Here is a 12,702-nt window from a genome sequence, read left to right as displayed (position 1 = left end):
AGTTCCCCCCTCTCTCATACTTACCATTCCCCGATCTCCAGCGCGGCGCTGAACGGCTGTTATAAAAACTCCGGCGGCTTTTCCTCTTTTGAAAAAGCCGGCCGCCCATTAATCAATCTCGTATTCCCTGCTTTACCCGCCCACCGGCGGCTGTGATTGGTTGGTGAGACACGCCCACCACGCTGAGTGAAAGGTGTCACACTGCACCCAATCACAGCAGCCGGTGGGCGTGTCTATACTGTGCAGTAAAATAAATAAATAAATAATTAAAAAAAACGGCGTGCGGTCCCCCCCCATTTTAATACCAGCCAGATAAAGCCATACGGCTGAAGGCTGGTATTCTCAGGATGGGGAGCTCCACGTTATGGGGGGCCCCCCACCCTAACAATATCAGTCAGCAGCCGCCCAGAATTGCCGCATACATTATATGCGACAGTTCTGGGGCTGTACCCGGCTCTTCCCGATTTACCCTGGTGCGTTGGCAAATCGGGGTAATAAGGAGTTAATGGCAGCCCATAGCTGCCAATAAGTCCTAGATTAATCATGTCAGGCGTCTATGAGACACCTTCCATGATTAATCTGTAAGTTACAGTAAATAAACACACACACCCGAAAAATCCTTTATTAGAAATAAAAAACACAAACACATTCCCTCATTACCAATTTATTAACCCCGACAAACCCTCCATGTCCGGCGTACTCCACGGTCCTCCAGCGTCGCGTTCAGCTCTGCTGCATGGAGGTGACAGGAGCTGCAGAAGACACCGCCGCTCCGGTCACCTCCACGCAGCTAATGAGATGAGTAGCGCGATCAGCTGCTGTCACTGAGGTTACCCTCGGCCACCGCTGGATCCAGCGGTGGCCGCGAGTTACCAGACTGACAGCTGCTGATCGCGCTACTCATCTCATTAGCTGCGTGGAGGTGACCGGAGCGGCGGTGTATTCTGCAGCTCCTGTCACCTCCATGCAGCAGAGCTGGACGCGACGCTGGAGGACCGTGGAGTACGCCGGACATGGAGGGTTTGTCGGGGTTAATAAATTGGTAATGAGGGAATGTGTTTGTGTTTTTTATTTCTAATAAAGGATTTTTCGGGTGTGTGTGTTTATTTACTGTAACTTACAGATTAATCATGGAAGGTGTCTCATAGACGCCTGACATGATTAATCTAGGACTTATTGGCAGCTATGGGCTGCCAATAACTCCTTATTACCCCGATTTGCCAACGCACCAGGGTAAATCGGGAAGAGCCGGGTACTGTCCCAGAACTGTCGCATATAATGTATGCGGCAATTCTGGGCGGCTGCTGACTGATATTGTTAGGGTGGGGGGCCCCCCATAACGTGGAGCTCCCCATCCTGAGAATACCAGCCTTCAGCCGTATGGCTTTATCTGGCTGGTATTAAAATGGGGGGGGACCGCACGCCGTTTTTTTTAATTATTTATTTATTTATTTTACTGCACAGTATAGACACGCCCACCGGCTGCTGTGATTGGGTGCAGTGTGACACCTGTCACTCAGCATGGTGGGCGTGTCTCACTGCAACCAATCACAGCCGCCGGTGGGCGGGTAAAGCAGGGAATACGAGATTGATTAATGGGCGGCCGGCTTTTTCAAATTAGAAAAAGCCGCCGGAGCAGTGTGAACGCCGTGCAGCGCCGGTGATCGGGGATCGGTGAGTATGAGAGAGGGGGGGACACTTCAGTCACTCGGGGGATTACCGGTCACCGGTGAATCCTTCACAGGTGACCGCTAATCAGTACACGGCACAAAGACAGAGCCGCGGCATGACAATGAAGTCGGGTGAAGTTCACCCGAGTTCATTCTCATCCCGCTACTCTGTCTTCCGACATGTAGTAACGACATTTTGCATCACACACGTACATTTCACACGGACAACACATACACATGTCAGTTATTTCACTCACGCACACACGGACATTCCACACGCACATACGGCTAGCATACGGGATACACACGCAGGCCACACATACCATAAAAACGGACATAAAAAGCGGAAAACGGACCCGAAAAACGGCCCGTTTTACACGGACGTGGTTTTCACGGATGTGTGGCGGAGCCCTAAAGTGCACCCCTTATTACACACAAATCTCAATAGAAAAGCATGGCTGTGCCCCTGTCAACCTCCACAACAAGATAAACTGTTGTGCTTATACCGGTCAAATATTTCCAGGACCTGTGCTAATTTTTATGCTCTGTAGGTTGCCATTCGTTCTTTTTGAGGGGATGATTTTTCATTATCTGCATTCTGCCAGCACTATAGGTGCTGGAATTTCCTTTCCCTCATTTCCTAGCATTGCCTGTGTCCAGTGACTTGTGCTGAGAGACAAAGACCTCATCCATCTTTTTGTCTCTGCTTTTACAAAGGGATTAAACATGAGATAGTGAACAGCAAGTTGGACAGAAGGGAGATACCTAGTGGCCTGCACATTGGAGTGAGTCTTCATAGGGAAAGGAGTATAAATTTTAAAGGGCTTGTCCAGTAATTTTTATATTGTTGGCATATCTTTAGGAAAGGTCATTAATATTAGATCGGTGGGATGTGACACATGGTACCCTCCAGATGTTGGCCAGATGTTCGTAGCCATGGAGCCGAAGAGCAGATTTGCCAACTGTATGGTGGTCACAGTGGGGTCCTGTAGACCCTCACCGGTTCATTAGAGTAGGGACAGTTGTACAGTACCTGGTCATGGCCATTACATAGTTGTGCAGCTGCTCAACTGATCACATCCGGCTTCATTGATAGATCATCAATATAAAAGTGCTCGAAAACCCCTTTAAAGGTAATCTGTCACCCGGTTTTTGCTACTTCATCTGAGAGCAGCATGTTGTAGTCAAAGAAATTCTGAAACTGACCATGTTTATCTTAGATTACTGTGTGCAGCGGTTCTGACTTTATCTCAGAATTGAGTGTAGCAGAGCTGGGACCTGTCCCCGCCCACACCAGGCTCTCTATAGTGATTGTGCATTCACTGTGAGGTGTCAATTACAGCAGAGCAATAATCCCCTTAGTAGGAGTAAACAATAGCTCAGACACAGATAAGAGAAACACAGATGTCTTTACTGTTTTAACCCTTTCAGCATGCTGTCTTCAGCTTACATTGCAAAATCCTGTTGACAGACTCCCTTTAAATAAAGTGATTTTGTGATATTTTGCAAAATCTCTACTAAATGTAATCAAGGCAACTAGAAAGTAAAGTGCGGTGTAAAGCGTGTCTATTTGTGCATTACAGGGTTACTTTGGAGCGGTTGGGGCCCTGCTGGAGCTTTTCAAGATGAATGAGGATCATTAAAAGAAGACGCCACGTCCAACATTTGTGCTGCTCAGTGTCTGAAAGGATCGTTAATAGGATTCCAGAGGACACATAAAACTATTGCACACCTTCATGTTATACCCTGTAAATAGTTAAAGACTCCTCGGACATAACACTGAGAGACTGTACAGATATCTGTATATTTTACTGTAAAAAACTGTGCAACATGGCCAAATGTACTGTAGTGATTGGGAACTAATTGTAACGCAGTAATTCTTTCTATTTATTTTCATGTAAATAGCCTTTTAATCTTCCCTTTGTGAGGGGCGGCTGCAGGAAAACCTATAGATCCTATTTATATTTTAACATCTATTCGGATAGTCTGAAGAGTCATCTCTGTACTTGTGTAGGATGTATGTGACTTCACAATGACTTCATATAGTTATTTTCCATATGGGTCTGTGTAGTAAAATATAGGATATCACTAGACAACTAAATGTTTAATGTCAGAGTCCCAGTCCGACAGTTTTCCTTTAATCCTGCGTATATTGGACCCAATACATACACAGGGAATGTACCATCAGAAAACGACCTACTGCTTAAATCCGCTTTTTAAGTTGCACCTATGCTTTTTTTCTCCCATTTTGCAATCTTCATTAAAAGAGAAAAAATATAGAAATCCTGCCATTTTCACACTAGCAGTTTTCTTTCAGAAAGTTCACATGTACATTAGCAGCAATAGACTGACGCATAGGCTATTGCATTAAAGCATCTAATGAGCGTGTACAAACGTCACGGAAAGGAGAGAGAGAAAGATGATATCACAGCTGCCCTATCATGATTGGTAGATCATGTGTTACCAGCTGTGTATTGAAATGTTACTTATCACTGTACTCCTGTCTGTTAAGATAATGAGACTGCTGAAAATTATTCTGTAAAGAACAAGAAGTAGGAGTCTATAGTATCCTCCGTGACAAGATTGAAATTATCAGAAAAAAAATATTTTAAACATGATATGAAAAAGATGTACTTTTAACATAAAATCCTGATTTTAACAGATAATTTTCTGATTAGACATTCCCTTTAAATGAACATAAGGTATGCAAAATTTACTGAAAAAGTTCCTGTTAATTCCCCTGACATTTGTTCTATTAAATGTTGGTATTCCTCTTTTCTTAGAGCTGTGTGTTGTGCTGTTCCTCTATTCTTCCTCTTGGATATCCATGAATAAATTGACAACTGGGTGTTACCTAACCCTCGATCAGTGGCGTGACACTGTCCAATCAGTGCCGCCAGAATGAGGCTGTTTAGGGACACAATCCGAGGACACAAGAGCCTCCAGGAAGGCCTCCTTATTCACTTAGGACTGACGTATTGGGTCCGATTGTGGTCTTGTGCGATTCCAGATTATATTGTAGCTCTTTGATAGATCAAACTGTTTTTACATAAAGTTTCATTGTACTTGATCTGAATAAGAATTCACATGTAAGAGATATTGTGGAACTTTAATGATACTCCCCCTACCCATTTTACCCATATGTCCTGTGCCTTTTTATAGTTCTATAATTGATGCTTAAATGCTAAAACTCGCCGTTGAGTCATTTTAAAGCTGACGCTATGAGGCGACTTAGGCCGCAACAGGTCAAGCATCCAGACGTCACTATGTGCAGATGCTTCATCTCAGCATAATCCAGATACATGGGGTCACAATCCCACCCCTTAGGCACCGCAGAAAGTACATTGCAAAAAAATGTCACTGGGTTGTTGCGGTCACAGTATGCATGTCTGCTCTTCCTTGCGAATCCTGGACCCAACAGGGTGTATTGCAACCCAGTTCTAGCAGCGACACGTAGAGATCTTTGGCCAATTGACCTGTGCTGTGGTCGAAGTCGCCATATAGCCCCGGCCTAACACTACATTACAGTCTGTAGGATAGCTAGATCAGCTGACATTATGGACACTTTCTGTATAATATACCAAACTAAGTGCATCATTTTAGGACCACTAAGTACACAGGCACATAGGTACATGAACACTTCACATATGTCTGGTTTCCTCTTCACATTTCCTTTGGGCTTGGCACAAAGAATACCAAAAAATATTGATCCCAAAATGTATTCCATAGTTTTCTATAACAGCCATTTTGTCTCAAGAAGTGCGGTTTTAATGCTGGACATAGAAACATTGGCACTTGGACGTTTGAAGCCATACAGACCTGGATATAGGCATAAAAGACTGAGGATCTAGGCTTGACATACACATTACTTAGCTGTAGAAATAATACTAATTTAGCTGAAACCTATTTCTCCAGTCCTCCCCCATACATATGATCCTTCACGTCACCAATGCATACATGTGCGCTTAGTTGGGAGAAGGAAATAAGCAGCTGCCAGACACTTCTATCTAACCTGAGCCCAAAAAAAGATGAAGCGTGTTAAAATCCCATAACCTGATCATTCACTCCCCTGACATCACGGGTGTTGGGAAGTCCCTATACACATTAGATTGTCGCCTATTCCTATCAAAATCAGTGGGTTCAGCATTCATCTTATGTGTATGACCATTATCAACATCCTAAGGTTTGACAAACTGAAAAAGAAGCAGTAAAGTTCAGTGGCCAATTTCTCATAATTTTCATGGGCAGTCACAATCCATATTAATTTTATAAATCCAAGTTAATATGGCAAAGCCTAAAATTAATCTCCTTTAGAAAAAGTCAATTTTCGAGGAGAAATACCCTCACACCCTCAGGAGTCTAGTGTTATAGATGCTTGTTTGAAGTGTCCATTGGATCATGGACTAGCAGTGATTTCTAGAATGAAACGGTTCTCCACTCATTGCCAGTGAAGCACGTTCGTCTGGGTCCCGAAACCTTCTCCGATTGCTCAAAGGGGCAGAAGGGTTGAGCTTATCCTCGGTGCACATCCCTATAGTTAACATGCTGCTTTATCATTGGCAGATCATAAGCTGGATACTTCTGCCCCTTGCTTTGAGCAGTGTTCCCAACTCCAGACCTCAAGGCCCTCCAACAGTGCATGTTTACAGGATTTCCTAAAGGTACCGTCACACTAAGCGACGCTCCAGCGATCCCACCAGCAACCTGACCTGGCAGGGATCGCTGGAGCGTCGCTACACGGGTTGCTGGTGAGCTTTCACAGAGGCAGATCTCACCAGGAACCAGTGACCAGCCCCCAGCCAGCAGCGACGCGTGGAAGCGATGCTGCGCTTGGTAACTAAGGTAAATATCGGGTAACCAACCCGATATTTACCTTGGTTACTAGCGCACACCACTTAGCGCTGGCTCCCTGTACTCCTAGCCAGAGTACACATCAGGTTAATTACCCGATGTGTAGTCTGGCTATGTGTGCAGGGAGCCGGCACTGACAGCGTGAGAGCGGTGGACGCTGGTAACGAAGGTAAATATCGGGTAACCAAGGAAAGGGCTTCTTGCTTACCCGATATTTACATTGGTTACCAGCGTCCGCAGAAGCCGGCTCCTGCTGCCTGCACATTCAGTTGTTGCTCTCTCGCTGTCACACACAGCGATGTGCGCTTCACAGCGGGAGAGCAACAACTAAAAAATGGCCCAGGACATTCAGCAACAACCAGCGACCTCACAGCAGGGGCCAGGTTGTTGCTGGATGTCACACACAGCAACATCGCTAGCAAGTTGTGCCTCAGCAGCGATGTTGCTTAGTGTGACGGTACCTTTAGTTTAGTGTAATTGTTGGAATCACCACTTGTGCAGACGAATAAATTATAACCCGGGAAATACTATGGATATCCTGGTGGGCCTTTAGGACTGCTGTTGGGGAACATTGGCTTTGAGAGATTGATGGGGCTCTGAAGACCTTAAAAATTCACAGCAACAAAGGGCAACAGTGTTTACCTGCCCCGGCCATAGAATCAAATACACTAACCGGATCCAGCAAAACCCCCTAATTAAGATGGAGGCAACACAGGTGCAAAACACTGATGGAGTGACGACTCACACACTGCCAATCCATGGATGGGTGATTGCTTGATATTAAAATTTCACACAAATGTCTTGTATAGGTCGCCATTCACACATGTAGGTGCACAGTGTGTGGATTACAACCTATTGGTGATGCCCATACTATTAGACTAGGCGCTGCCCAGCACTATGCAAGTGCACCACACAGGAATGGAGACCCCAGTTTACAAGGCCTACATTAGACCGTCACTGAAGAATACAGATGTACAGGGGCTACAACATAGAAAACATTGCAATATTGAGTTACCTTTAAAGTTGCCTATACACCCTTGGAAGACATCAACTGAACCAACCATTTTTGGTTGAGTAGGCCAAACATCAACTGAGTATTGGGTGTCCCCTTGCTGCCCAACAATAGCTATCAGTCAATAAAAAATCATGCATCTTGGATTTCAGCCTGCTGAATCGTGTGAGCTTATGTCAGACATCCCGGTACTAGAGCTGTCGGCAGCAGTTATTAGCTTCTCACCATTGACTCATGTTCACCTTTTAGTTTCCCAGGATCATAAATAACATTTTTCACAGCATTGCCGTTAAAGAAAAACAAAACACGGCGGCATTCTCGACTAGACACTGTATTACGGTGGCACTTATCCGTATAGCACAGTGTAGTAGGAAGCATCGTACTGCGGCTCTGTAGTACTAAGCAACACGGACGCCGTGTGCAGCCTACTGGCTCTGAGCACACCGCTTTGCTAATGGCAGAAATGAAATGACGGACTCATTTGTGGCAGATTGTGATTGGCTATTACATGTTCATGGTCTTGTTTGATTTTCTTTTTCTATAAAACTACTGTATAGACAATGTATAGACAATTTTTTTTAATAAATTTGACTTCCAAAATTTTATTTTAAATACGCAACTAACTTGTGTATAACAATACAGTTCTTATGTATAAATGGTGCAAAATTTTGTAAAGCTCGTGTCTTTAAATCCCAAAAATTGTCTTGCCTTATTTTTTTTTATTTAGAACTTAAACTGATTTTTCTTAGAAAACTGGAGTTAATGCTTTATGACTGTATATAATGTGTTTGCAGTATCCTGATAGTTTTATGTGGCCCAAGAGTTGAATATTCCATAGGGTTAATTACATTAATCTGTTGATACAAAGAGAATGTTTCATTGTGTGTCAGACTATCTGAAAACTGTTAATTGTAAAGATTTGTAAATTTCATCTGTCATTGTTTTCATCTTGACATAAATTAAACTTGCAATGTTCTAATGTTGTTTTTCTTTTTTACTATAAAGTTTGAGGTAATTCCAAAAAGGAAACTTCTGCGAAATTCACATGTATTTATAGGGAATCTGTAATGTAAACAAAATCCCCCTATTAACCTGCATATATGGGGTTAATCTGCAGGTCAATAGCATTCTCTGCTTTGAGAGCCCTACTATCGGGAGAAAATTATCTTCTTTCTTCCTGGCACATGAGGCTTTCAGTCATGGGGATGGGTCGGCACATTTGCAGTCACCGCTCTGTGCATATTGAGTGGCGGCCTTAAGTAGGCCCCAGGTACTGTCTCACAGCTGCCTTAACTTTGACAGTGCCTCTCTGAGTGAGAGCCCCGCTGCCGGGAGGAATAAAAATTATTTCCTCCTGGCAGTGGGGCTGTCAGTGCAGCAGCTGCACAGCTTCAGAACACTATTAACCTGCAGATTCAGGTTAATATCTTATAGGTTAATAGCATTTATTTTTACATGACAGGTTCCCTTTTTTGTCCAGTCTCACCATATTGATTTACTTAAAGTTAGATCCACCACATGATCCAGTCTTTAAGGATCCAAAATTATTATTATTATTTTTTTGTTTATTTCTTACAAGTTTAAAAATGTTTACACCAACACATTGTCATCAGTGTGTCGCGCTCTGGGGAGGTTCCTAGCGAGTCTGGGACCAGAAGGTCACAACGCCTTATTAGGCGCAGGCCTATAACTTGTCAGTGATTTTATTATTATTTATTATTATAGCGCAATTTATACCATGGCGCTTTACAAGTGAAAAGGGTATACATAAAAAAAAACAGATACAACAATCATGCACATTACAAAAACAGACAGTTGCAGGAGGAGCGAGGACCCTGCACGCGAGGGCTCACAGTCTACAGGGAATGGGTGAGGATACAGTAGGTGAGGACAGAGCTGGTTGCGCAGTGGTGTACTAGTCGGTGGGTTATTGTAGGTTGTAGGCTTGTCAAAAGAGGTGGGTCTTCAGGTTCCTTTTGAAGATTTCCACGGTAGCTGAGAGTCTGATATGCTGGGGTAGAGCGCTCCATAGTATGGGGGAGGCACGGGAGTAATCTTGTATGCGATTGTGGGAAGAGGAGATAAGAGGATTAGAGAAAGAGGTCTTATGAGGATCTGAGGTTGCATGTAGGTAGGTACCAGGAAACTAGGTCACGGATGTATGGAGGAGAGAAGTTGTGGATGGCTTTGTATGTCATAGTTAGGGTTTTGAACTGGAGTCATTGGGCAAGGGAAAGCCAGTGAAGGGATTGGCAGAGAGGGGAGGTTGGGGAGCAGCACGGGACAGGTGGATTAGTCGAGCATTGTTTTGAACTGAAGTTTTGGGCAATGGGAAACCAGTGAAGGGATTGGGAGAGTGGCGATGCCAGGGCATAGCGAGGGGAGAAGTCGATTAATCAGGCCACAGAGTTTAGGATAGATTGGAGGGGTGCAAGAGTGTTGGAAGGGAGGCCACAGAGCAGGAGGTTGCAGTAGTCGAGGCAGGAGTTGAGGGCATGCACTAGTGTTTTTGCTGATTCTTGGTTAAGGAATGCACGATACGGGAGATATTTTTGAGTTGTAGTCGGCAGGAGGTGAAGAGGGCTTGGATGTGTGGCTTGAAGGATAGAGCAGAGTCAAGGGTTACTCTGAGGCAACAAGCTTGTGAGACTGGGGAGAGTAAGGAGCCATCAACTTTGATTAATAGGCTTGTTGGAGGGTTGAGAGAGGAGGAGGAAAGATAATTAAATCAGTTTTGTCCATGTTAAGCTTTTAAAATCGCGCAGAGAAGAAAGATGAAATAGCAGACAGACATTGTGAGACTTTGGTTAGTAGCGAGGTGATATCAGGTTAGAGAGGTAGATCTGTGTATCATCAGCATAAAGATAATACTGAAAGCCGTGGGACTCTTAGGGGTGCTTCACACACAGCGAGCTCGCTGCCGAGATCGCTGCTGAGTCACGCTTTTTGTGACGCAGCAGTGACCTCATTAGCGATCTCGCTGTGTGTGACAATGAGCAGCGATCTGGCCCCTGCTGCGAGATCGCTGCTCGTTACACACAGCCCTGGTTCGTTTTCTTCAAAGCCGCTCTCCTGCTGTGACACACAGATCGCTGTGTGTGACAGCGAGAGAGCGACAAATGAAGCGAGCAGGGAGCAGGAGCCGGCGTCTGACAGCTGAGGTAAGCTTGTAACCAAGATAAACATCGGGTAACCAAGGTGGTTACCCGATATTTACCTTAGTTACCAGCCTCTGCAGCTCTCACGCTGCCAGTGCCGGCTCCGGCTCTCTGCACATGTAGCTGCTGTGCACATCGGGTTAATTAACCCGATGTGTACAGCAGCTAGGAGAGCAAGGAGCCAGCGCTAAGCAGTGTGCGCGGCTCCCTGCTCTCTGCACATGTAGCTGCATTACACATCGGGTTAATTAACCCGATGTGTACTGTAGCTAGGAGAGCAAGGAGCCAGCGCTCAGTGTGCGCGGCTCCCTGCTCCCTGCTCACACTGGTAACTAATGTAAACATCGGGTAACCATACCCGATGTTTACCTTAGTTACCAGTCTCCGCAGCTTCCAGACGGCGGCTCCGTGCAAGCGCAGCGTCGCTTGCACGTCGCTGCTGGCTGGGGGCTGTTCACTGGTCGCTGGTGAGATCTGCCTGTTTGACAGCTCACCAGCGACCATGTAGCGATGCAGCAGCGATCCTGACCAGGTCAGATCGCTGGTCGGATCGCTGCTGCATCGCTAAGTGTGAAGGTACCCTTAAGGCCCCGTCACACTAAGCAACATCGCTAGCAACATCGCTGGTAACGAACAACTTTTGTGACGTTGCTAGCGATGTTGCTGTGTGTGACATCCAGCAACAACCTGGCCCCTGCTGTGAGGTCGTTGGTTGTTGCTGAATGTCCTGGGCCATTTTTTAGTTGTTGCTGTCCTGCTGTGAAGCACAGATCGCTGTGTGTGACAGCGAGACAGCAACAACTAATGTGCAGTGAGCAGGAGCCGGCTTCTGCTGAGGCTGGTAACTAATGTAAACATCGGGTAACCAAGAAGCCCTGTCCTTGGTTACCCGATATTTACCTTTGATACCAGCCTCCGCCGCTCTCACTGCCTGTGCTGCCGGCTCCTGCTCTGTGCACATGTAGCTGCAGCACACATCAGGTAATTAACCCGATGTGTGCTGTAACTAGGAGAGCAAGGAGCCAGCACTAAGCAGTGTGCGCTGCTCCCTGCTCTGTGCACATTTAGCTGCAGCACACATCAGGCAATTAACCCGATGTGTGCTGTAACTAGGAGAGCAAGGAGCCAGCGCTCAGTGTGCGCTGCTCCCTGCTCTGTGCACATTTAGCTGCAGCACACATCAGGTTAATTAACCCGATGTGTGCTGTAACTAGGAGAGCAGGGAGCCAGCGCTCAGTGTGCGCTGCTCCCTGCTCTGTGCACATTTAGCTGCAGCACACATCGGGTTAATTAACCCGATGTGTGCTGTAACTAGGAGAGCAAGGAGCCAGCGCTCAGTGTGCGCTGCTCCCTGCTCTGTGCACATTTAGCTGCAGCACACATCGGGTTAATTAACCTGATGTGTGCTGTAACTAGGAGACTGGGGGCTGGTCACTGGTTGCTGGTGAGCTCACCAGCAACTCGTGTAGCCACGCTCCAGCGATCCCTGCCAGGTCAGGTTGCTGGTGGGATCGCTGGAGCGTCGCAGTGTGACAGCTCACCAGCAACCTCCTAGCAACTTACCAGCGATCCCTATCGTTGTTGGGATCGCTGGTAAGTTGCTTAGTGTGACTGGACCTTTATGAGCTGTCCCAGGCCGAAGGTGTAGATAGAGAACAATAGTGGTCCAAGAACAACCTTGGGGGACACCGACAGATAGGGGGTGAGATGAGGAAGTTGAGTGAGAGTGGGATTCACTGAAAGTTTGGTCAGTTAGGTATGAAGAGATCAAAGAGGAAGTCAAGTCTATGATGCCCAGAGAAGAGAGAATCTGTAATAGGAGAGAATGATCCACTGTGTCAAAGGCAGAGGACAGGTCCAAGAGGAGGAGAACAGAGTAGTGTCACTTAGCTTTGGCGGTTAGTAGGTCATTGGTGACTTTAGTTAGGGCAGTTTCAGTGGAGTGATGCGGTTAGAAGCCAGATTGTAACTGGTCAAAGAGGGAGCAGTAGGAGAGGTGGGAGGACGATTA

The 12,702-nt window shown here is 45.9% G+C and overlaps 1 protein-coding gene across 2 annotated transcripts in view; it reads left to right on the top strand.

Annotated features, from left to right (window-relative positions):
• PANK1 (pantothenate kinase 1) overlaps window positions 1-6,373 on the top strand; it is a 104,529-nt gene extending 98,156 nt beyond the window's left edge. For both annotated transcript variants that reach the window (XM_075348744.1, XM_075348745.1), the window contains exon 7: window positions 3,254-6,373. In XM_075348744.1, coding sequence (XP_075204859.1) covers window positions 3,254-3,313 — 60 coding nt within the window. In that variant the 3' untranslated portion in view covers window positions 3,314-6,373. The remainder of the gene's footprint in view (window positions 1-3,253) is intronic.
• Window positions 6,374-12,702: the final 6,329 nt, after the last annotated feature.

This window comes from Anomaloglossus baeobatrachus, chromosome 5 (assembly GCF_048569485.1).
Source record: "Anomaloglossus baeobatrachus isolate aAnoBae1 chromosome 5, aAnoBae1.hap1, whole genome shotgun sequence".
In the NCBI taxonomy this organism is placed as follows: domain Eukaryota; kingdom Metazoa; phylum Chordata; class Amphibia; order Anura; family Aromobatidae; genus Anomaloglossus; species Anomaloglossus baeobatrachus.
This window is presented reverse-complemented; position numbering and strand designations above follow the sequence as displayed.